This window comes from Protopterus annectens, chromosome 11.part0 (genome assembly GCF_019279795.1).
Source record: "Protopterus annectens isolate FY-2018-M chromosome 11.part0, PAN1.0, whole genome shotgun sequence".
Classification (NCBI taxonomy): Eukaryota; Metazoa; Chordata; order Ceratodontiformes; family Protopteridae; genus Protopterus; species Protopterus annectens.
The window spans coordinates 1,350,815,839-1,350,842,653 of record NC_056745.1 but is presented as its reverse complement, the minus strand read 5'-3'; the positions used below and the strand labels follow the sequence as shown (position 1 = coordinate 1,350,842,653).

Here is a 26,815-nt window from a genome sequence, read left to right as displayed (position 1 = left end):
CCCTCCCATGTACCCAAATCTTCACTGTATACCGCACAAGTATCCTGCTACACTGCAAACACAAAGGTTGCTGTATATACAGCTGCTCCCAAAGTTACACTGACTTCCTTGTTGTGAATCGAGCAGAGCATCAAGGAGGTGGAGTTGTTTCCCATCTCACACCCTGCTCAGCTCTGGCATGGTAGGAGCCATAGGTGGTCTGTACTAAATTGTACTCTCTGATGTACTGTATTCATATCTGCACAGAGAAAAAAACTTGATTGCACTTTTTGTGAGGGCATTATGAATCTCAGTCTGAAGCAACGATTTTATACAGATTTTATTATAAGTATTAAAAGTTCTGTAGACACTGCAAGTTGAAATAAGCAGAATGCAATGACTGCACAGTACTGCAATTTCTATGTTTTTATAAGAACAAATATTGAAATTGAGATCTTCAGTTCTGTTTACTTTTTCCATATAATTAATTTTATGAAATACTATCAGTTGGAAGAAGGAAAATCTGTATTCTGTGGATTTCAGTTGTGAAATGACACAGTAAAAATGATAAATGCTTTGTAGTGCATGGAGTGTATTGATTATTCTCCTATATTTGGAAAAACACACATCAGTTAAGCTCTCAACCTGACCTTAACAAATGTTAAGCATCCCCTGCTTAAGTTGTTAAGGTCGGGTCTCAGGCTAGGTGATAAAATGTGTCAGTACTTACCAGCAAATGACAGTGACAGAATAAAAGATTTGTTTCTGCCTGCTGTCTGTCAGTAACATGTCCCTGACTTCCTGTTATAATCTTAGAAAGTTACTAAAGTAACAGAATGCATCTTCGCCTCATTTTCTGAAGGATACAATGTCTGAAACTGAAATGTCTTTCATTATTTTTATACATTCAGTCCTCAGTAATTTTTCTGAAAACCACGGATTTTATGAGGGAATGATCTGAACATTCTGTGAAAATCTGGACAGTTGAGAGGCATAGAACGTGAGTTGAAATGTAACGGTCTGAGTTAAACTGCCTCCTTTACAGCGCTCGCTAAGTGCTTTACATCTTTGAAAGCTGGCAAAACACTTAACTTTTTTTTTTACTATAACTACTAGATAAAGCTCCATGCACTACAAAAAATTGTGATCGGGTCTCCAAGCTTAACCTTTTATTTTGTGTTCTTATCCATCATGGATGCCCAGATTCATCCCTGGAGCTTTGCTCCCTATGTGAATTCCTTGTCATCCATGTCTCAAACATATAATAATTCAGTTAAGATCAGTGGCCACTCATAATCCTCAGTGTTATACTCAGCATGAATCCTGTGCTGTATTATATCATTAATATTATAAAGATAGTCAAAAATATGATTTTTCAAAATATATCAGAGAGTATGTCCAATCTTCAGCAAAATATTTATTTATTATTGTGTTGTAAATTCCAAATTCTACTTTATAAGATAGGTTTTGCATGCCTGCATTCTGAATTTTTATCTTATTACATAAATTGTCTGCACTTCATCTTCAATGTTTGATATTAATGAAGCAAATTTCTGGTATGTTAATGCAAAATAAACATTAGCAAATTTTATTCAATTGTCAGGTTTGCAACAGAAGATAGTTTGGAAAATGATTGTCTATTTCCCGAGCTGTGCACAGACAATAAAGAAAAACAACAGCTTTCTGTGATTCGAGTTCCAAAGATTTCTCCTCAGCAAGGCAAACTTACAACTCAATATGGTGAATATTTTTTTTCCTTAAACTATTAAATAAACATGTCAGATTCACTTTGCTGTTGGATCCTGACTGAATACACAATGCATTTTTTTTAATAATTTCTTAAAATGTGAACACGTTATAGACGGTTGCAGTCTTTGTTAAATATATTTGTTTGTATTACCCCTCAACTGCAATTTTCTGTCTTTTCTTGAATTATACATATCTAAGCATGGTAAGAGCTGGAATTTTATTATGCCTATTAACTAAAATGATTTAGCTATCTTAGATAGACAGGCCAGCACAGTTGCTGAGAATTTTGTTCTGTTCTCCTATCTGATAGAAAGACCCATCCCTCCATTTTAGCTCTACTATAGTAACAATAGGTACACTGATCTCAGGCAATATTTAAAGCCATAACCCATCTTACCAAAACAACATTAAACTGTAAGCAATATGAACAAATATGAAAGAGCAAAGGTGCATTCATAACAGTGTTTTTTACATGGAACAATGTAGGCTATCTGTAGAAGCACATTTGGTGTGAAAGCGCTCATCTGTTATATACTTTTTACTATTTTTATTTTTTAGACTAAACAAGTTTTTTAGGTTAAACAAGTGTTTTATACAGTACTGTGTTAGCTGGTTCTTTTGTTTTATTTATTCATTTGCAATTTGTTTGCCAGGATAGTCCAACTGGGCCACGAGGAGCCCATTTTCAATGGAGTCCTGGGGAGAAAAGCTACAGAAAATACAGATACAGAATTATACAAGTTATTCAAGAGAAGCAAATAAATTGGTACAGTGTACATTTTAGTCTTGGGAGAAAAGCTCCAGAAAATGCAGATACAGAATCACACAAGTTTGTAAAATTGACAGTTTGAGGAGCACATATTAGTACAGCAATTATTAGTGCAAGACAATAACAACATTTTTACAAACAGTTACAGTTCTTAAAAGTTCTCTTAGTCTTTACAATTAATTACTAAATTATTGATTTCTACAGTTGTTAAAAGTTTTACTAGTTCTTACAATTAATTACAAAAATATTGATTTGTGCAGTTTTTAAAAGTTGTAATAATTGATTCCTACTGTTGTTAACAGTTATGCTAATTCCTGCAGTTTATTAGAGGTAAAAACTATTAGGAGGTTATTAAGAGATGTTTTAGCTTCTAGAGAGTAGTTATAATGAAGAAACATTATGAAGGATGGGAGCAAGGAAGATTATTTAGGGTGGGAGCAAGAGCATTGTCACTGTGATTTTAGGTGTGAATGTAGTAAGATTTTGAATGAAGAGAGGCTGCTAGCGGTACAGATGAGTGGAGGGAGAGAATTCTAGCAGTGTGCTAGAGAGAAAGACATTAGTTTTTGCCTAGAGGTCAAGCAGGTTTATGTAGTTCTATTAGATTTTGGGAATTAGATGTAATGAGTCTGTCAGGCTGATGTAATTTAAAGGTGGTGGCAAGGGAGGGACAGAGAGAGGGACTGAAAATAAGTTTGTGTGCTTGGACAAGTTGATTGTAGGTGAGGTAGTTGGGCAGCTCAAGCCAATTCAGTTGGTGTAGGGCAGTGCAGTGGTGGGAAGTGGATCTGTGACCGGTTGCAAATTTTGATATTTTATTGTAGCAAGAAGAGAGTTTTGTTTTGAGGGAGGATTACAGGTTAGTAAGGATAGAGGTGCCATATAGGAGGGATGGGAATCATGGGATAAGGTATGTGTTAGAGAGGATGAGCTTGGTGGAGGGAGAGATGTAACGATTGTGACGATAAAGCATGCCAATTTTACTTGCTGCATTTGAATTTGCTATTGAACCAAATTTTACCTTCTCAAGTTTGATTATGTTTCCTAACTGTTTATTCCTTTTAACACTGGAAATAAATAATCAACAAATGAGAAAAGCAGAAGACCTGATAAAAATAAATACATTCCACAAGATTTGAATATGAAGATGCCACGAATCAAAAAAACACCACCAGTTTATTGTAAGCGCTTTCATACAGCCCAATTTGCTGCACTTCCTCAGACGAAAAAAACCCTCCAAATTACTTTTTAAATAGCATATTACATCAATTGCATCACAATATTCAGTTAACTATTTAAAAAATATTTAAAGAAACCAACCTTTTATAAAAACTTTAAGCCAGTATTAAATTAAAAACCGATAATATGACTTGCTTAACATCTGTAAAAACGTACCAACAAGAACATATATAATTAAATTAGAATATATTAATTCTAACATATTAATAAAATTTATATATATTTAATAGTAAATGTATTAAATACTGAAAGTATTTATTTCATCTTTCCAGGGCTTTTACATTTAATAGAGCAATATTCATTAAGCCCTGGAAAGATGTTGGCATCAGTGCAAAGTTGCCATAACAACTCCCTTTCCTGTAATTTTAGATGCCATGGTCCTCCCCGAACATTCTTCTTCAACTGTTCTTTAACAACAAATTTAAAAATGTGTTGGATTATCATTGACATGTTTTGCTAAGGCATTATTTAAATTTCTCTTACCAGTGTTGTATAAGTGTTCATAAATTCTATGTTTCAACTTTCTCTCCGTTTTCCCTATATAGAACCCTGAACAAAACTGACATGAAGCAAGGTATACTATACCTTTGGATTCACAATTGTGTTTACCTATAACTTTATACGAAGTATCCTTGATATTAAAAGTGTTGCCTATTAGTATGTGTTTGCAATAATGGCAATGCCCAAATCTGAACATTCCATTAACTTTGTTGTTCAACTTTAAAGGCATTTCTAAAAGACATTTTAAATTAGGCCCTCTTCTATATGTTATTAATGGCTTATTACTTAATTTATTGATGACATGGTAGTCGAGTGTAATAAAAATCCAGTTATTATTTATGATACTATGAATCATACTATTTTCATTAGAATATTCCATACAAAAACTAGTAACAAATGGAATCTGAGCTACATCCACATCATGTACATGCATGTTGGTGCACAGAGAAATTCTATTGTCAGATTCTATAATATGACCCTTACATAAAATAGGTTTAAAATAGCTGGTATTTCTTTTGCATCCAACCTCATTTCAAAACTTTTCTATATACTGCTGTGGATAGGCTCTATTGAGAAACATCTGTTGTAATTTGTCACATTCAACTTCAAAATCAACATCAGAAGAAATCATTCTAGAAGCTCTCACTAATTGGCCTTTAATAACAGCTTTCTTTTGATGCAAGGGATGATTACTTGAAAAATGTAGAAAAGAATTAGAATAGGTAGGCTTTCTATATATCTTTGCCAAATACCTATTATAATTCCTATCTTTAATAAGCAGAATATCCAAAAAATTAATAAATTCGATATTAAATTCAAAAGTGAAATCCAAAAACGATGTGAATGACTTAATTGTTTCCACAAATTGTCATGCTTCATCAAGTTCACCTTTACAAATAAAGAACATATCGTCCTGGTATCTCGTATACCAGGTAACCTTCTCAATAAACAATTGATTTTTAAACAAAAAACGTCTTTCCCAATAAGCCATTACTGCATTAGCAAAACTACCTCTGCAAGGCGACCCCATAGCTATACCTGATTTCTGAAGGTAGATGTCTTTATTAAAAAGAAAATAGTTATTTAACACTAGTTCTAAAAGAGTAACTAGCACATTAATAGTTATATCATCCAGACCTTTTATTCTTGTGAACTCCCTTATCCATTCTAACCCTATAGTTTGTGGTATAACTGTATAAAGGTCTTTAATGTCAATGGTAAGGAAGTTAGCATGTTCGCAAAATTCTAAGGTGTTATTACCTGCCAAGAAACTCCAAGAGTCCTTGCAGATTTGGTGTTCACTAGCCAGCAATGGTTTCAACTTATGATCCACCCATTTCACACAAGCATATGTTATTGACTTCTGACTGTCAATGATAGGATGGAATGGTGGATCCATTAAGCTTTTATGTAGTTTTGGCGTGCCAAGCATAACTGGAGTTAATGGTGCTGGCATGGTTAAAAAGTGATATATGTCCAGTGAAATGGAATTCTCAATAAACAAATTGCTTAATACACTCTTGACATGCTGGTGAGCCTGATTAAATTGGTTAACAGAAACCTTCTCATAATTAGTGGTATTCAAAATAGAATTCATCCTACTAATATAATCAATTATTAATACTATTTTCTTTTTAATAAAGACATCTACCTTCAGAAATCAGGTATAGCTATGGGGTCGCCTTGCGGAAGTAGTTTTGCCCATGCAGTAATGGCTTATTGGGAAAGACGTTTTTTGTTTAAAAATCAATTGTTTATTGAGAAGGTTACCTGATATACGAGATACCAGGACAATATGTTCTTTATTTTTAAAGGTGAACTTGATGAAGCACAACAATTTGTGGAAACAATTAAGTCATTCACATCATTTTTGGATTTCACTTTTGAATTTAATATAGAATTTATTAATTTTTTGGATATTCTGCTTATTAAAGATAAGAATTATAATAGGTATTCGGCGAAGAGTTATAGAAAGCCTACCTATTCAAATTCTTTTCTAAATTTTTCAAGTAATCATCCCTTGCATCAAAAGAAAGCCGTTATTAAAGGCCAATTAGTGAGGGCTTCTAGAATGATTTCTTCTGATGTTGATTTTGAAGTTGAATGTGACAAATTACAACAGATGTTTCTCAATAGAGCCTATCCACAGCAGTATATAGAAACGTTTCGAAATGAGGTTAGATGCAAAAGAAATACCGGCTATTTTAAATCTATTTTATGTAAGGGTCATATTATAGAATGTGACAATAGAATTTCTCTGTGCACCAACATGCATGTACATGATGTGGATGTAGCTCAGATTCCATTTGTTACTTGTTTTTGTATGGAATATTCTAATGAAACTAGTATGATTCATAGTATCATAAATAATAACTGAATTTTTATTATACTCGACTACCCTGTCATCAATAAATTAAGTAATAAGCCATTAATAACATATAGAAGAGGGCCTAATTTAAAATGATTTTAGAAATGCCTTTAAAGTTGAACAACAAAGTTAATTGAATGTTCAGATTTGGGCATTGACATTATTGCAAACACATACTAATAGGCAGCACTTTTAATATCAAGGATACTTCGTATAAAGTTATAGGTAAAGACAATTGTGAATCCAAAGGTGTAATATACTTTGCTTCATGTCAATTTTATTCAGGGTTCTATATAGGAAAAATGGGGAGAAAGTTGAAATATAGAATTTATGGACACTTATACAACATTGGTAAGAGAAATTTAAATAATGCCTTAGCAAAACATGTCAATGATAATCGAACACATGTTTTTAAATTTGTTGTTATAGAACAGGTGAAAAAGAATGTTCGGGGTGGACCATGGCATCTAAAATTAGAGGAAAGGGAGTTGTTATGGCAACTTGGCACTAATGCCAACATCTTTCCAGGGCTTAATAAATATTGCTCTATTAAATGTTTATTAAAATTAAAAGCTCTGGAAAGATGAAATAAATACTTTCAGTATTTAGTACATTTAATATTAAATATATATAAATGTTATTAATATGTTAGAATTAATATATTCTAGTTTAATTATATATGTTCTTGATGGTACATTTTTACAGATGTTAAGCAAGTGATATTATCTTTTTTTAATTTAATACTGGCTTAAAGTTTTTATAAAAGGTTGGTTTCTTTAAATATTTTTAAATAGTTTATTGAATATTGTGATGCATTTGATGTAATGTGCTATTTAAAAAGTAATTTGGAGGGATTTTTTTGTCTTAGGAAGTGCAGCAAATTGGGCTGTACGAAAGCGCTTACAATAAACTGGTGGTGTTTTTACGATTTGCGGCATCCTTTTCTCATATTCATTAGTTATTTTTTTCTTCTTTAGTTGTATCTGATTCCACAAGATTTAAAAGATCAGTTCCACAGTCAGAGTGGCATTTGTCATAGCAAAAGACATAACTCTACATACTTTACAAATATATTACAACAGTAATGAGACTAAGTGGAAAATATGCCAGCAGCATCGGTGACCAGTGATATTTTGAGCCATACTGTGGAGAAAAAATACTATTGGAGAAATTGTACTGTTTTTGTTAATATGTAGCCTAAAACTGAGACTTTAGTTCAAGTATAGGATGACAGAAGTAAAATATTTTAACTTATGAAGGTGTCAGTTTTCAATTTCAGTAAGTAAAGGTAAAGCATATTTTTGGGGATAGGCTTGGATTTAAGTAAGACTAGAGTCTGTTAGAAGTATTTTTCAGACATGAGTGTTTCTACAAGCTTGTTAGTGGGCACTACCATTTTACATATATATATATATATATATATATATATATATATATATATATATATATATATATATATACATACATGCATATACTTAAAGATAGATATACACATATATATACATATATATACATATATATATATATATATATATATATATATATATATATATATATATATGTTTAACGATTTAATGATATTTTGAGAGAACACAAGTGCACAAACAAAATGTAACCTAAAGGAATGATAGTTGATGGAAAAGTAAGTTAAAGTCAAAGTAAACTTTATTGTCAATCAGATATACACAGCAGTGCAAACTGAATGAAATTATGTTGCTTTGGTTCCCGTGCAAGATGTAACAATGAACAGATACTTTGAATGACAGTAAGACTAATGCACATACAGTAATAATTTAAATTTTAACAAAACAATAAATTACCACAATTGGACAGGAAGACATTAGACAATATTATACTAGTAAGTATTGCAAAACTATGGCTTCACATTATGATTGCTTAGAATATTGCACTTCATTAGTTGTAGTATGATATATTCTGCTGTTCATATTTCACATGTATGGAGTCGTGACTCACTCCTGACTATTGCACATTCAGGAAGTAATAGCAAAAGAAATCAAGGAAATTAAGATAAAAACGAGATTACAGATTTTACCACTCTCTCCATATTCATTGTATAATTGTACGGAATCTGTTATTCCATTTGGACATCCCTAGGGGCATGTGGCTGCAGTCATGTGCCGTGGTCACTAGAAGGAGCCCAGCTGTAACAAAACATGCACTGTGCTGCCTACTGGTAATTGTGGTGTTCAAGAAGTGGCAACAGAATAAGAGCACCAGCAGGTTCTCCTGGGAGAAATCAGAGCAAGCATACCAAACTCCTGTGAAAGGATAAAGGAACGTTGAGGGCATGAATCAAGTTATATAAAAGTGTAGTTTAGTAAAAATAAATCAGTGGTTTAAAGTACCTCAACTAGCAGGCTAAGGAACATAAGGAAGCAATACACTAACACACTAAACATACACAAAACCAAGAGACCCAATATTAAGGGGAATGGAGGGAGAGAGCCTGCCCTGCAACAGTGACTCTATTGTCTGAATGTGTTGTCATGCCCATGTTCATACAAGTGTAATATGTTCATCATAGGGAACATTACTACAAGAATTCATAATATGAATGGGACAGCCATGAGCCCCCAACAAACATGACTGGATAAATGGTATATAACATGGCTATCATCACAGAGAAAGTCACTCCTGCTCAACTTTTACATTGGGCAACCAATTTGTAATGCCCGTAATTGTGAGAATGTCTATCTAAATAGCATTTGATGTGCACAGTATTGAATAAGGCTCCAGTGGAAGCTGCTGACCTCCATCCTGTTTGAAGTTAAAAAACTTCAACTATGAATAAAAAACAAAAAAAAGAAAACAAAATAAACTGTTGTAAGCAGGGTGCAAGCCCCCCTGCTCCCCCCACATCCCCGTTACTTAAATATACCAACTCCGAGATTGCACCACATTGAACAAAACAAAAACCTCCCCTTACGAAGAGATTTCCATTGAAATGATCGAACTTCTGCAAATTCGAATTTATTGTCTCACCCATATGAGGTTCGAACTTGCAGAAGTTCGACTATCTGATAGGAACCCGTATTTGTCAATGCACAAGGTCATGCAGTTAGCTAACTGCTTGGAAAGTATCTCTGTAGTAAGCTGATAACACTGTTTGCCCTTAATAAATTGCACAAAGAGATGATCAGACTCTTTCAGTGGAATCATTTCATTTTTAAAATATGAAGGAGTGAGTTGCCCTTTGCACATCCTTAGCAGGCAAAGTTATTTTTCCTTTGATGTCTTGCTTAATAAAAGACAGAGAGTTGGGTATACATGTTACTGGAAATTTCAGAAACCACTGGAGGCAGAAGGAAGGACTTGTTATTAAAAATGTATTTTCCTTCTGAAACCTTGGCTGTTGATACGACAAAACCTACAGTACAGAAAGTCTTCTTCAACTAACTTCTTCTTTCGGCTTTTCCCGGTTAGGGGTCGCCACAGTGGATCACCTGTCTGCTCATGATTGGCAGTAGAGTTTTTACAGTGTTGAGTTGCCAGCCCGGCACCCAACCTTCCATGGAAGGAACACACATGCATGCCTAGGGCCAATTTAGAGTGTCCAATCCACCTACAGCATGTCTTTGGGATGTGGGAGGAAACTGGAGCACCCGGAGAAAACCCACGCGACCATGGGGAGGACATGCAGACTCTGCACAGAAGGCACCCTAGCCGAGGATCGAACTGGAGAACCTCTTGCTGTGAGGTGACAATGCTAACCACTGCATCACCGTGGCCGCCCCTTCTTCGAAAACTAACTATGATGAAGAAATGCATTTTCAGGAAGCAGAAGCATAGCTGGCTCAACCAGCACCCTGTTGCTGTATCACAAACTAGTGCCCACCCCCTCAGCTCTTCAAGTGAATAGCACAAAAAAAGAAAACAGATTGCCAGATACATGACATGCCCTCTCTTGCCCCAGCCAATCAAGTCCTGTTTTTCCCACTGCCTCTGACCTTCCTCCTTCCTCTCATTTTCCTGCTTGTTTCAAATGTGGAAGAGCATGGAGTGTTACACCTCTCATGTTTCAGTTAAAAAAAAATATTATTATTATTTTTTTTTTGTTTTGTTTTACTTTTAAATTGTCACAAACTGCTTCCTACATTGTATATGAAACACAGAGTGCTACAATGCACAGGTTTGATTGCAAATACAATACTGGCTTTTAAAATCCAGCATTTGAATGTTATAGGATGTCATGCTGGTACTATACCATGTAGCTGGTAGTTAACAGCCTTAATATCCAATATGGCATGGATTACACAATCCATAATGAGAATTTTGATTCTTAAGATTTATTTGTTAAACCCTCTACCTCTTGTGTAGGTCTTAATTTAGCATTCCTTTCTTAAATAAATGGGAACTTTGTATTAAGAGTTACTGAAACTACCAGTGGTCCTTTTCAGTGCAAGTAGCACTAAACACGGAGATTGGCTACAGTTAATACCGCAAAACAAAATCTAGAAACTAGCCAAAATGAGACATTTGCACTAGGGCAATTTATTTATTTATTTCTTGTGTAACTGTTAATGCTAAGGAGGTTGCAAGAGGCTTGCAAGTAAATACAGTTCTAGTAGGAGAAAACCATACCAAATTATGAATGAGTGGGAGGAGATGAATACCAGAATCATATTAGATTATGCAAAGCCACTTATTAATATAATGACTTTGAAATGGAAAAACTGAAAAAGATAATCATTTGAAGGTGTTAGTAATAACTTTGAATTATACTTGAAGACTAAACCTCTTCTGTTGACATAAAAAGATAAAGCATCAGCTATGACTAAGGCAGCCAAGTTCAACTTAAGTGCTTGGCAGAGCTAGCTTAGGGGAGGAGAGGAATGACAAAAGTTAGCCTGCTTGCTTGTCTAAAGAGAAAGGGGATCTGTTTGAGCCACACACTCAATTGTAGAATCCCCATGGTAAATTGGGAATCTGGGGGGCCTCTGTTTCCAGGGGGCCAGGGCTATGACTTGGATGCCAACAAGCATGCACTGAAGTGGTAGGGGCTTAAAGAGAAAACCTCATTCCTTCTTGTAAGGTGCTGCTCCAGGTTCTCCCATCCCCCATCCTCAGGGAGAAAATGAAGTGCTGGGCTTGATGGTCACTGCTGTGTCAGTGTGACCCTCTCCACCTTTGCAGATGATTACTCTGTGGATTACCCTCACCACTGTGTTACACGGTTTAGGTAATATCTGATGCACAGTTTGGCCAACAAGTGCAATGTACAGCAAAGCCTGTGTGTAGTATTGCATGACTCAGTTTTAATCTTTGTTGTGTCTATTTTGGACCATAGTTGTGTAGCAGATGCCACCTTTTTGCCAGTGTCACAGTGTATTGCAGCTGCCTCTGCCTTACATGGATTTTTCATGCAGCCAGCTCCTTTGATGACTCCTCAACTAGCACCTCTTCCACCACTGGATTTGGTCAGTCACTGGTTTTGGACTGTCTAGTCCTCCAATGGCAATCTTCTGCTCTAACTTTCTGTGTGCCACCACATTGTGCTGTATTGCACAGACAGCACGTATCCTGCTGCAAGTCTCCAGATCATATTACAGTATACCACCAGAGAAATCTAGACCATGGAAGAGAGCCTTCAACAGTCCAAACACATGCTTGACATGTTGCGAGTCAACAGCAGTGCAAGAGTTGTATGCTATCTCAGCCATATTCCGTGGGCTCCATATCAATGTCATGAGCCATAGCGCCATGGAGCTTCCAGCATCACCAATAAGATGCTGTTGTGTTGTCACCCCACACAAATTGCTGATGTAAGTCTGACATGTGCCAGATGTGGGAATCATGGAAATTGCCAGGATGGTGCACAGACTCATATATAATACGTGATGTATTGCACTGCACACCAGCTTGCAGCTGATGGAGTACTCATGTGGACCAATCAAAAAGCCTTGTTAATGATTTGAATGCAGTCAATGGCTCCTAGAATCTCAAGGGAATGGGCTATTCCATTTTCATAGAATGTCCTTATTGTGGTGTTCCGCTCCTCTCCTCTGAGTCCATGAGAGCCCAGTGTATTAAACCACATGCTGCAATATAATAACATGAAGAAACTATGGTACTATGTGTGAAGCAGATGCCTGTGACACATCTATCATGTCCTCTGATGTCAGCAGGAAGTTCCCCATAGCAAGGATGGTCAATGCTGAACATAGCTGAATGTCCACAGGGATTGGTAGTATACACATCTTACATGAATCCAAGTGAGAATTATACATGTACAAGCTCACATATGGTGTCTCTGTCCATAAGATAACATTCAAATGTCTCTCATGAAAGTGATGGTATGTTTGCTGTAGTCAGAGCCATGTGTGATACAACAGGCAATGATATGCATCGTTGTCAACACTAGTTGCAAGATCGACCCCTAACTTATACTGATCAGCTAATACAAATGCAACTCCCAGCATCTTAGCTTGGCCTCTTCCTCTGTTCACCAAGAAATTGTGGTGTACATACATGCTGACTGACACAACTCATTGTGCAGTTTTTATACATTCTTGAATCATTGTGCCATGCTGTTTTTTTTTTTTTTTTGTCATTTGCATTCTCATTATAATAATGTTGATAATTTCCATGTCATTATACGGTTATTTGTAAATGATGCTGACTGTATTTCCTACAGTAGAATAATCATACTACCAGTATCTCTGAAGTAGCCACACCCTGAGCACTGCTGCTTCTTGCTGCACCATTTTGTCTTGCACATGCCAATATTTGTTTCCTATTTCCAGCCTTTAGCTCGGAGCTTAATCATGTTAATGATTGTAATGAATTATTTTTAGTATTAATTGATATACCTTTGTCATATACTGTAATTCCACAGGAGTAAAGAATTCAGTGGGTAAAACAGATAACTATGATGAAAAGCTTTAATTTTTAACAGAATATATTTAGTGGGACGAACATGGTCAGCAAAGAATAAATATTATAAACTTTGAATAGTTATTTTGTATTTAATTAACAAATTTGCCACCAAAATGTAGAGTGACTATAGAGCTGCAATGTACCCTAGCTTCAATAAGAATGTAATGGGTCATTGGGAGGACACTTTTATATATTAAATACTTAAGTATTAAAAAGCATATTGTCACCTTGTTGGTGACATTTTTGTTTTGTGGATGGACTCTTGAGGTTGAACTAGAAAATTTTATTTTGTATTTGAATGGCAGCATATGATTTCTTGGATATAAATCTGCAAGAAGTAATGAAAATGGTACTTATTTGATTTATCAATTTCAAAATATAAGGACAACGGTCAATTGCAATGTAACATTTTTATAGTAGTGCTAGTAATGATTATCTTCACTGTTCTAGCATGTACCCTCAGTACATGAAAGACAGTGTAGTGAAGGGGTATCTGATATGAACAGTGAGATTTCAAGATCATGATGTGATATTTGGGAATGATGCAGAAAACCTTAAGGGAATATTTTAGTCTAAGGGCTATCTAAAAGCAATAGTGTATAAGGTGGTTATTGAAGTTAGGTAAGATGTTCAGCTTATATCTTTCTTGTAATAACTTGCCTAAACATCAGTCACCACCAAAACACAATACATGCCCAAAGCATACTCATCAAGTTAAGCTTACCTCCTCACATAGCAAAAAATGTCCCAAAGTCACAGATGCCAAGCCCGTAAGACAGGTATTAACCTAACCAAACATTGTTGCTATAGGTCTCTATTATAAGACATAGCTAGCTATAGACCTCCCTGTATGACACAAGAAAGTCGCAGTACCTATCTAGCAGAACTGGAATCACACATTATTAAACCCAGTGCCATTTTCCTACGTGATCTAAACTATCCAACTATATATTGGGAAACCTACCCCACCACTAGAGCACAAGCACAGAGATTCCTGGACTTTGTCAATACAAATTCCCTGGAACAATTAATCACAATACACACTAGGATGAATAACATCTTGGATCTTGTCCTTACTAATATGGGAGCATATTTCACCATCCCTTGCATATCTTCATCACTTGACCATAAAGCAGTCTCCTTGGAAATAAAATTGAAATCAGAGATCCCTTCCAGCCAAGGTACCTTTAGAAATTTCTTTAAGACAAACTATTTACTCCCAAGTGATACAATGGCAAGTTTCAGATCTTCACCAAACCTGGTTAACTCTCCTGAATACAGAGAAATATACATCATCACACTATACCAGCATGTAAGCACCTGCATAGATGCAGCTGTATCCCAAAGGAGCAAGTGCAGACAAACCCCAGAAGTGAACCCACATATTGGAACTATAATATCAACACGTTTTATAATAAAAGGCAAAGACTTTTGACCAAAAGTAACAAGAGCAATTTCCAGAATGTTAGAACCCTTGTTACTGAAATAAACAGTTCAGGAGCTTAATAAAATCCACCAAAGCCAAGTTAAAGACTAAAATAGATACTCAGGCCAAACAAGGCATTGTTTTAGTTATGTTTATAATCTCAAAAGCACAACATAGCAATGCATTCAGCTGATTGTGAACGGTGTTACCTCAACTATGACTGAAGATATAGATGTTCCCTACTCAGGCATAGTAGAAAAACTTAATAAACTCGGAGTAGTCCCCTATGTCACCTTCACAAAATCAAAATAGGGGAAGTTACTACCATAAAGAAACCAGTGTAGCTCCCCAGGATTCTGTGTTGGGTTCTCTCCTGTTTGGCATCTGCTTTTCTAAAGGAAAGGACAATAGCAAAGGGCTCTGGCTGACTAAATCTGCAGATGATTGCAAGCTAGGAGCAGTCATTGAATCCCCAAATGACTAAGCCATCCTGTAGGAAAGTTTGTCCCAAATACATAACTGGTGCCAAAATCATGGACTGAAACTAAATGCCAAAAATGCATTATTATATCCTTTGGGAAGTCAACTTCCCCAGGGAACTAGCACATTGACAATATGCCCCTAAGAGTTGATCCAGTTGTTCAGGATTTGGAAAAAATTGCGGACAGCGACTTAATTTTGACCAACATGTGTCAATTGTTATAAGAAAATATCCTTTTATTTAGCACAGCTTATAAACAAAAAGATTGTGTCTAGATATAGGGATGTCATTGCCCCCCTTTACTCATCCGTTATTAAGCCAATCATTGAATATAATGCCATCTTTGGCACGTATCTGTCCAGACACATGCAACAACTGGAATGTCGACAGAGATACCTTACTAAAAGGAAACAAGGCCTAAGCAAAATGTCCTGTCACTATACTTGGTATCCTACAGACTACAAAGAAATGACCTATGTCTGGCATACAAGGCATCCTCTGACCCAATAGTGATGGATATACTGCATGTCAGCAAGTCAAATGGCATCAGAGATACTCAGTCTAGGGATTCAAACCTGTTCTGTAACATCACATCACAAAATGGTTTGGAGGTTCATGTTTATCTTGCAAAGGATATTACTGCCCTGTAACAAACTCCCCATCCACATAAAACAAGCTTCAGCCTTGTCCATATTCAATCACAACTTGGCTCTATGGATGGGAAACAGAAAATTTACCCCAGGACTTCCCATTGTACTACTAATGAACAGAGACAGCTCCTAAACTCTTTATGCCATGTATGTGTCATCTCAAATTATCTTTGGTATGATCTCAGTTATTCTCATTAGGGGTGATATATAATTATTGACCATGGGATGGGTAAGGCCAATTTCTAAGCAAATGGGATAGGTTAATTTGAGCACAGAACGGGAAACTGGCTAGTTTTAAAATGGCCTGTTTGGGCTGCTTGCCTAATACTTACCTATGAACCTATGAACCTAAGCACAAATATCTGAAACATGAATGCACTTTTCTGCACTCTTACTATTGTTAACTGTTTGCATGGTATGTAAATGTTTTTTTGGGAATAGAGTTCAGAAGGATTTTTTAAATGAATAGTGATGTTATTTCTTTAAATATTTACATTTTTTATTTTAAAAAGTGCTTTTTTAGTTATTATTGGAGGGGAGAGATCATGTGACCAAATTTGTATAGCATTTAATAGATGAGTTAATTGTTGGTTGTTTAATAAAGTTGTTCTTAGTTTTATAGAATGAAAAAGATTGCCAATAAAATAGTATTTTCTCTCTCTCTCTCGCTGTCTCTTTTTTAAAGATGATGTTCAGTGATTCTGTTCTTGGTCTGATATAATCTTTTAACATCTGATCCATCCACTAAGGTCATTTCTTGATTACATTTTGCTGATAACTAGATGTGCACACTGTTTTGTGAAATGTGGTCAGAAATCTGCTTCTGCTGTCATTCAGAAAAGTATTCAGAGTTTTGAGTAACTTTGGTTAATTATATCAGGGTCCACCACTGGATTTTAGGTAAGTGTTTAAATTTCTACTGCATTCTGTAAAAGCTATCTGGTTTCTTAGGAGCACATGGCTAAGAATCCAGCTCTGAGGAGAGGACAAAACAGTGTACACATCCTGAAATGATGGAATGAAAGAATGGATGACCATTGTGTTAGAAAGGTCAGTCTGGGACAATGGCTAAGTATAAGGATTCTTTGCAGAAGAAAGCTCATGAGTGAATTATTTGAAATCTTCCTTCATCAAAATCAAAGTTTCCAGAAAAGGAACAGTCTATGTGAGAAAGCTAGATGATAAGAAATCATCATCCCCAAAATATGTGTAAGATGTTAAAGAAGACAAAATTTGGTCAACATAAATCAAAGAATCTTTATACTTTTTCTGAACTTGCTGAGGGAGGAGGAAGAGAAGGTTATTATTTTTTGCCTTTTAAACAGTGGTGATGCTACCAGTAAATGGCTTCACTGGAACTGATGAACACTGAGAAGCTTGTTGTGAAGCCTAAAATGAATTCTTTATAGATGAATAACTGATGATAGACCCCAGAGATCCCACTATCAAATACTTGGCTCCAGATTTCACCTATCTTAGAATATTAATTTGCCTTTACCTAGGTGAGTACCTAATACTTGTAACAAATCCACTTGCATCTATTTCTAAAGCTATTCGTACACTTAAAAATAACTGTGAACTATAGATTCCCTTAGCACATATTTTGGAATTTTTCTGGACTCTTCTTTATGCTGCCATTTTCTTAAGTAAGTTTCATAAGAAAGGGTGTAAAAATAATTGAATTTGTGAGCCACCTAACAATTCTGTTAACTGCTCCAATGAGACCACTAACCATCACCCTACAGTATCTGAGAAATTCTTGGAATTCAATCCATATGTTATAGATTATTGCTAAAAGGACTACTAAACTTAAACAGCAGAGCTGTGTGGGTTTCTAACATAATAGAAGATCTTAAAGGAAAAAGTAATCTGTATGGTGAGAGTTACCACCAACCCACTCTATGTGATGTACTCAGCATAACAGTAGATAAATAAGGAAAATATCATTTGGAGAGTAAGGTCTCCCAGAAACCATCCTACTGAAAGAATTGTTTATAATTTGGAATTTTAATGCCACTTGTCTTTGTTCTGCTTTACATGGTTTATTCAATACACAATTGTTTTGCTTGTGTCACATATTATTTATTGAGCTTGAATTGTTGTTTGTATTTATCAATTTCAGTTTTTCTTTGGGGTTTCTTATCCCATAGAACTGAACTGAGCCCCTGCCAATACTGTGTTTATGGATGAATTGTACCAGTTCATGTTAAAGGCAGTGGTGGCTGGTGACTTCAAATTAAAGGGTGGCTACAGGAGACAGCTAAATGGGTGGGGCCAATGGGACAGGGGTGTGGCCAACTAGAAAGGAGTGGAGCTATGCTCAAAACCACAACAACTGGAACTTTAATTAAATACGCTGCCCTGGGTGCCAAACCATCATTACGAGAGTCCATTTAAGACAAAAATGAAGTGTAGAAGAAAAAAATATTTCAAAGCATTGGCTACATGATAGCTTACTTAATATCTAGATAGAAATAAAAAAGGTTGTGAGGCATGAATAAATAAATTACTTTTTAAATACATTACTGGGATGCCAGTCAAAATCAAGTATATAAAAAAAAAATAAGCAGCACTCAACTCAAGCCACTTTTCCTTGCACTGCAGTTCTAATTATAATTTATATTCAGCTTTATAAAAGTACCAAGTAACATGCTGAAAGTAACTGATACCCCCACTTGTAAAAATGTTTCTTATCCAAAAATGACTTGCTGCCTGACGACTGTCTACTTGTTTCATGGAGAAGACATGATCAAAGTAAAAAATGAACAGCAAACAAGAAACAAGCTCAAAATAAATTGCTTAAAGGATTACTGCACAGGTTATGGACCACAAATGATAGATTGGCATTCTGTTTAGTTTACAGGTAAATCCTGTAAAGATGACTGCAAGTCTCCAACAAATGTAATGAGCTTCTGAAAATACTGTAATCCTGTCCTTTATTACAAATAATGTCATATGAATTTCAATACCTAAGGCTTATACGTTATCTAGTTATGTAAATATTTTCTGCATGGCAACAACAAAAAGGTTTTCAATGTTAGTAATTCTTTAACGGTATGCTTATTAAAGCTTACTTGCATCTTACAATCTCCAACAAGCTTACCTGATGGTCATTAAAGCATTGCTACTTAAACACAGAGCAACGGGGCACTGTGACAATATGCATTTTCTGAATAACAAGAAGCATAAATCAAAAGTATAAAAATATGACAGAAAACCATAACATTCTGCATAATCAAGGACAGATGAAAAGCCACTGTCGTACTTGTGTCTACCTTGGATGGGGGAATACTCTGCACACTTAGACTGCATAACTGCTCCTTGCCTTGCTTGGACACATCCAGAGTCACTACATGGTGGAGTGGGATGCAACAAGTATGTCACAATTTGATATGTCTCTGGCTGATGGTGATGGCTCTGACACTCATACCTCTCAACCTCAGAGCAAAAAATCTGGACAAAGCTATACATAGAAGTGGGACAAAGGCCCAAAAATAAGGACACTTTTTAAATATTGCTCTTATAAACTTAGAAAGATTATAGAATAGTAGTAGGTCTTGCATTAATATGAATTTTTTTGAAGGATATGAAATCTGAAACTCAAATGTCTGCCATTATTTTCTAACTTCAATCTTTAATGATTTGCCACTAATTTGCCAGAAAACCACAATTTTATAAAAAATGGACCAACAATGTGATGCAAAAATATAAAATTACCACACAATACAGCTGGGAACCTGTCAAAAAAGGGACACCTTTTTAATATTAGTACTGTTAACTTGAGCAGCTGACAAAATAAGACAATCTACATGCATTTCTGAAATAAAAGTAATCTATAACTCTGATCATTACAGTTATTTATAATTGTAAACCCTCCACGTTTTCTTCCAAAATTGCCATTTTGCGGAGGGATTATTAGGGGGAGAGCAATATCTTGAGCCAAAATTGGGGACAGTTGAGAGGTTTGGATATTCCTAATTCTATAAAGCGATTTATTTGCACATATCTCTCAACCTCTTAATGCAGAAAATCTGAACAAGGCCAAATATATTGGGGGAACATACAGTACTAAAAATGGCTCTTCTATAAACTTAGACAGTTGCTAGAATAACAGGTTTTGCTTTAGCATGCATTTTTTGAAGGTTATGACATCTGAAACTCAATGTCTGCCATTATTTAGTGAGTTCATTCCTAAATGAGTTGCCAGAAAACCACAAATTTTATGAGGAACAAACCAAAATTAAGAAACAAAAATCTATTCATTCTGCAAAAATCTGGACTGTTAAGAGGTATAGTTCAGCCAGGGCTGTCTTTCAGTTTGCTGTCCTTCCCCCCTCACAAAATCATGGTCAAATGGAGCCTCCCCCCTGCAGCCATTCCAATGTCCCATTCCTTGGTTATTTTGCCCAATTTACCATAAACACTGTAATGTGCATACTGCTTTACTTCTGCAATGATTTGGATTTCATTTGAAAGTTTTATTTTGCATTTTACAGCGCAAACACTAATAGATATCTGCTAAACAAAGCAATGCAGTCTCACAATGAAAATAGACTTAGCATTAAAAACTTCTTTGCCTTGAAACTCACATTCATTGAAACAGCATTGAAACCCACATTTGAAGAAAATCCATTTTGCCAGTGGTAGATAAAGATTAACTTTGGGCTGTTTTCAAATCACGGGCCCCTTGCACATGATACATACACATGCTCTTTGATACACCTTCCTGATTACATTAAATTATATTCCTTGCGCAATACAGTACAGTTTTAGAGGGCATTTTAAATGTATTGTTTTGAAAATTTTTCCAGTAAACAATGAAACAAAATGCATACACCATTAATGACAAAACAGCCCTATTCAGAACATTTCTGTCATAAAAGTCTATTCAAACTTCTACAGTCCACCAGTATCAGTAAATATGCACAATCTCTAAAGAAGTAAAAGTCATCTAAATAATTCCACATTAAAGAGACCTGTAACTAATGAAGAGGTTGCTACTAGCAAACAACTTTATATTTCATTGTTTCATCTACAAAGTGCCTGTTGCCCTTGAGGAATAAATTGCCTATGTTGCATTAAAAAATGATAAGCTAGTAATATTGCAATAGGGAATGGATGGCAAAGTGATAACAGGTTCATAGTTACTAGGTATCTTCACAAAAAGGGACTGCAGCATCCCCCCTTTGCAACATATCTACCTACTGTGGGAGTAGAACCCACAGCCTTCTGCATCAAAAGCAAGCACACTGCCTGTTGTGCTATTAACAATCCAAGCAGGCTCAGCATAAGCAACACTAAACTTTTGCTTCCCTGCAGCTCTCAGCTTCATGTAAAATCTACTCAACACTCAGCTGTATCTCTGAACTTTGCAGCACAAGAAATCTGGACAAAGCCTAAATTTATTTGTGGGGGGGGGGGGGACAAAAGCCCAAAAAGCAGGGACACATTTTAAACATTGCTTGTATAATGTTGGAAGGTTGCTAGAATAAAATGCTGTGTTACCACCATACATTTCACTGCCAAGACTTGAACCCAGGACCCTGTGCAAAACACTCAGAGCAACATACCACTATGCCAAATCATCTGTTTTGTGAAAGAGATGAAGACTGAAACTTAAATGGCTACCATTTAGTGAATTCAGTTCTCACCATAGCTGTCAACCTCTTAGCACAAAACACCTGAACAAAGCCAATAATGGGGGAAATACAGCCCCCAAACATATTCAGTGAATTTAGTTCTCACCATAGCACTCAACCTATTAGTAAAAACCATGCAGACAAAGCCAGTAATGGGGGAATACAGCCCCAAAACATATTCAGTGAATTCAGTTCTCACCATAGCTCTCAACCTTAGCACAAAAAAACCTGGACGGAGCCAATAATGGGGTAATACAGCCCCAAAAATAGGAACAAATTTCAAATACCCATGCTATAAACTTAGAAAATTGCTAGAATAAAAGTTTTTTTGTTACCATGTACTTTCTGAAGAATATGAAGTCTTAAATTCAAATGCCTGTTATTTTTATTTATTTAACACTTGTTAACCAGGAATGTCTGACTTGGAACAAAAGCCGATTTTCACCAGAGGCCCAGGGAAAAACACTCCAGACATATGTCTTTATAAGATGGGAGAACATACATACTCCACACAGAAGGCACCCCAGCTAAGAATCAAAACAGAGAACCTGTAGCTGTCAGGCAACAATGCTACTAGTGTACCACTGCACTACTAACTGTGAATGGTAACAAACATACAGAAACCACAGATTTTATGAGGAACAGAACAAATATGAGGCAAAAATCTGCAAGTTATTTACAAATGGTGGTGGGTGGGGAATTCAGGTCCTTGCCACCTGCAACCAAGGTACAGGGTTCAAGCCTGAGGTATTCTCTACCCACCACCATGTGTTCTCTCTAGCAACCAGTATACAGCAACTGGGTCATTACACACACACCTAGATAGATTGCTAGATATAGGTATATTGGTAAACATTAAATTAATGAAATGCCAATGATAAAATCAACAAACAAACATCATCATGCTTCTGCCTGCACTCCAAAGACATTCCTCAGGTCATGCAAGTTTTAAAACAGTGCTTCTGGGCAGGACTCCCACACCCCACTAATTATTTATTCCAACTCCAAGATCACACAATCCCTACAGAAAGGGCATAATCCTCAACCCCAGGGATAGTGCAATCTGACACAACTGTTGACCAAAGTGTGTTGACAAATAAATTTCAACTTCAATCAACTGCATGCACATATCCATAATGTGTGTGTGTGTGTGTGTGTGTGTGTGTGTGTGTGTGTGTGTGTGTGTGTGTGTGTGTGTGTGTGTGTGTGTGTGTGTGTGGTATGTGTGTGTGTGTTTGGCAGGGGTTATTGAATGAAATGCCAAGTCTAGAAAGAGAGGTGGAAGCTTAATAGCACCCATTTGTCGCTATGAAATTATCTTGGATCAAAGGATTGTCTGCATTTAGGATGTTAATAAAAATAATTGTGTGTGTGGTCTTACATATGAAATGTAAACATGTAGTTGTTTATTTGTTTAATTTAATTATTAACTGGGTTTGTCAGCTGACCAGTTGACTCTTCTCAACAATGACCCACCTAAGCTAGAGGCAGGGCAGTGCAATAGCAAGACTGTACAGACAGATGTGCAAACACATGAAATGAAAATAATGTCACGCACTCCAATGCTTGTCATTGATTAATATGTAGAGTATATAGCTGATATGTCTCAGCAGAGACATATTGAGACTAATCAAATAAAATGTAGCCATAAGAAAAGTCAGAGACATGCTGAACATAGGAAACTGTAGAAGTTTGTCTATACTTAATATGTAAGCATTAAGCAATTATTATGTATACTGAAAGAAAATAAATCAGTATTATTAAAGAGAAGGGAAGAGTATGATAGTAGGTAGATCTCATAATAAAAAAGTCATTAGGAAATGGGTGGACATGGTCTAGAAGGACTTAAATTAAAACAGCTAGTTTTAAGTAGGAATTAGTATAATGTTAAGGGAAATCATGCAAAGGCAATAATATACAGGTGCAAAACCATTTATCATCTCTGTAGTCAACTAGTATTTCTAAAGTTTTCTGGGAAACTAGTCTATCACTGAAGCAGATATGGAGGAAACATGTTAGCCTGTGATCAAGTTAATGTGGATCTGCAAGTTAAGCTGCAACCGTAACCTTACAACCTGAGAGATTCTTGGGGAATGACAATGAAAGTGGTAAATGAAGCAAGGATAGAGTTCATGACTATTGCAGGTGGATCTTTCAGTCAAGTTTAAAGCAACTCAGTGAGCTTTGGAAGAAATTTGTCTTGCTAACCAGACCAAGACAATGAAAGACTTATAACAAAGAACTCTTGGCATACACCAAAAACAGTGACAATGTTTCACTGCAAAGCAAACAAAAACACAGGACTGATGTTTAGCTACATTATATAAAGGGATGAGGAGGTACTTTTACCTTTACTTATTGTCTTGGTTAGAAACCAAAATAATTTGGGGGTTAACCAATGGTGATTTCTACAGAAAGAAGCAGATAAGGGTGGGCAGTTGGCATAATAGTTAAGGTGTTTGCCTTACAAACACAAGGTGCAAGGTTTGATTCTCATGTGGGATAATTGGCTAGGCTTAAAAATGACCCACAGGGGCAGTGAGCCGAATACTAACCTATAATTAAAATCTGAGTATCCAGCACCTGTTTGGAGTTTACACACACACACACTGTTGCTTGTAATACACTTACTTACATGCATGGGTAATAGCTCCATATCCACTTGTCACTATGCTTTCTGTTGCTGTATAGCTCCCGTGAGATGTCACTAATTCTGTGGTGACATCTTCAGACTGCGGACGTTGCAGTCCGATCCCATTCCAGTCTATGCAGTTGTAATTAACTGCATAGACTTCTGGGATGCTCTTGACTGCTGTGTTTCTAATCTGAACTGCTGCTGAATCAGTCCGGAGCTCTGCGCATGCTCTGGACTGGTTCAGCAGCAGTCTGGATGCCGGAAATGCTGCGAGTGCAAAGGTCCGCAATTTTTGTCTTTTACTTTAGTTTCTTTTTTCTTTCTTTTGGGGTCTTTCTTCTTTCATTTACAGCTGGGGGCGGGAGGGTGCAGTCCTGCAGTCCAATAGCATGGGCCACCCCTGTTAGAGGGGTACCATCATGCAGGGCATGAATCAGATAAAAATGTTTGGTATCTGCCATACTTTTCACAGGTTAATAAATCAGTAATACATTACAGCTAAAATGACTTCTCCTTTTTTGTATATTTTATGTTTTGGTGAATATACAACACAGAAGCACATTTCAAAAGCTTCAGTCATTGTCATGGAATTGATGGCTTGGAATTCACGAATTTCAAATTCAATTTTGATTCATCTGAATTGCTTTGGTTACTGAGTAAAGTTAATAGGTATGTTATGAATGCTGACAGTTTATAACAGGGGTCTTCCAGTATCTTAATGATAAAATTATAATCATGTGCATCACAGTTTCACATTCTGTGGATTGATTTGTTTGCGGTGTGACTTCATCACAAAGCATCAACATTTTGTTGTATCCTTTTGGACACGTCATATATAATTTAAAATAAGTCAAGTTTTGCTCATAAACTGTGCTATATTAAGTAATCAATGTTTGTAGCTCAAGATTTTCTGTTATGGTAACAAACACACAGCTCTACAATCTAACTTTACAAGAGTCATTTTAGCAATAATCCATAGCATATGGGTTGAATCCTAAGAAGTTCTCATTATATTAGGGGCAGCAAAAGGGTTAGAGCTAGCACTTTTCAAAAATAAAAAAATTGTAAGATTCAGAGGATACACCTTCTGGATACATGGTGGATGGTGCAGATGGGATATATAAAATAGTTCTTGCAAAAAGAAAGTGTAGTAAATGATCAGAATTGTGGTCCTTAGTAGACACAAAATGGCAAGAAATTTAAATAGTGTAGGAATTGGGGGGAGCAAGAGAAATAGGATCTACAGTTCATCTAGTCGGTACAGAAATGGGAATAATAATCTAAGTGGCCCTTGCTTGCTAAAGTCTATATTTCTTTATTGTTTTAACCATTGCATATTTACATGGCTGATATCTACACAGATGGATCTCTTGGATATGCTGGTAGTAGTATTCTCTAGAACAGATGCTGTCAATCGGAGTTTCAGCATTTTTACTAAAGTTTAATATCACTGATATCAGACTGCAGTAAAATACATCTCACTAGTAAATTTAAACTGAGCAGCAGCACTGCACTAATACCAGCATTATGCTGTCCTAGGGCAGGATGGAAAGTCTTTCCTCTACTTTGATCAGTTTTACTCTGTCAGTAGTTGTTAGCATATACTATTGCATATTGATCTGTCTCCAATCTAGGATGATAATGCAGAAAGTGTTAACTGCATTAAATACAGTGTTTTGCAATGTTTGATAGTGAGTGCATATATTATTGCAAAACAGAATAATCAGACCATATTTTCTTCTGTTTCTGTTTTCCATTAGTCATAACCTAAGGGAAATATATCTGAAAGTCATTCAGCTGATGCCGCTTTGTGTAGCAATGAATATCCCATCCCTGCATTAGCCCCTGCCACTAACACAGCTACCTGTTCATTCAGACCCTCCATTCTCTCAGCTTTGTGAACAGTCATCTTCTGAGTTTATGGTCTAGAATGCAGTCCTTTATTTTATGAAGTTTTAATGCTGAAAGTAAAGTTCTGTATAATTGGAGGAGTATAAGTTTTATTTATTATTTGCATTTATTCTTGAGTAAAGCATAGTGCTTTTGAATTTGACTGGGCACAATAGAATACTGAAGGATACAGCAAGTAGTGAGAATTATTTGGCCTGGAATTAATTTAGTTTCTCAGGAGAGACTTATCTCAGAATTTTGCTTAGTAACCTTTCACAAAACTTTTGGACAAAGGCACACGTTCCCAGTAGAATGATATAGATATTTTTGGGATACCATAGTCCTGGGATTTCCAGTTTGGTCTGAAATAGTTGCCCAATAGCTGTTTGAAAATCTTTTGGATTCCTATGAAGAAGAGCAACTAGAAATCAACCAGCTTCAGATTGCAGAAAGAATGTCAACAGACAATCAGACACCTGTCCTATAATTGCATTTTGTTAATTTAAACTTAAGAAATGGCTCCTTTAAGCAACTATAAAAATCTCTGTAAGCCATGCAAATATCTAATTATGTAAGTCATACATATATACCC

General features: G+C 35.9%; 1 protein-coding gene across 1 annotated transcript in view; it reads left to right on the top strand.

The window, feature by feature from the left end:
* TSGA13 (testis specific 13) overlaps positions 1–26,815 on the top strand; it is a 317,918-nt gene that overhangs the window by 288,182 nt on the left and 2,921 nt on the right. Inside the window, exon 6 of the mRNA XM_044088660.1 lies at positions 1,583–1,719. Within this exon, the coding sequence (XP_043944595.1) occupies positions 1,583–1,719 (137 nt within the window). The remainder of the gene's footprint in view (positions 1–1,582; positions 1,720–26,815) is intronic.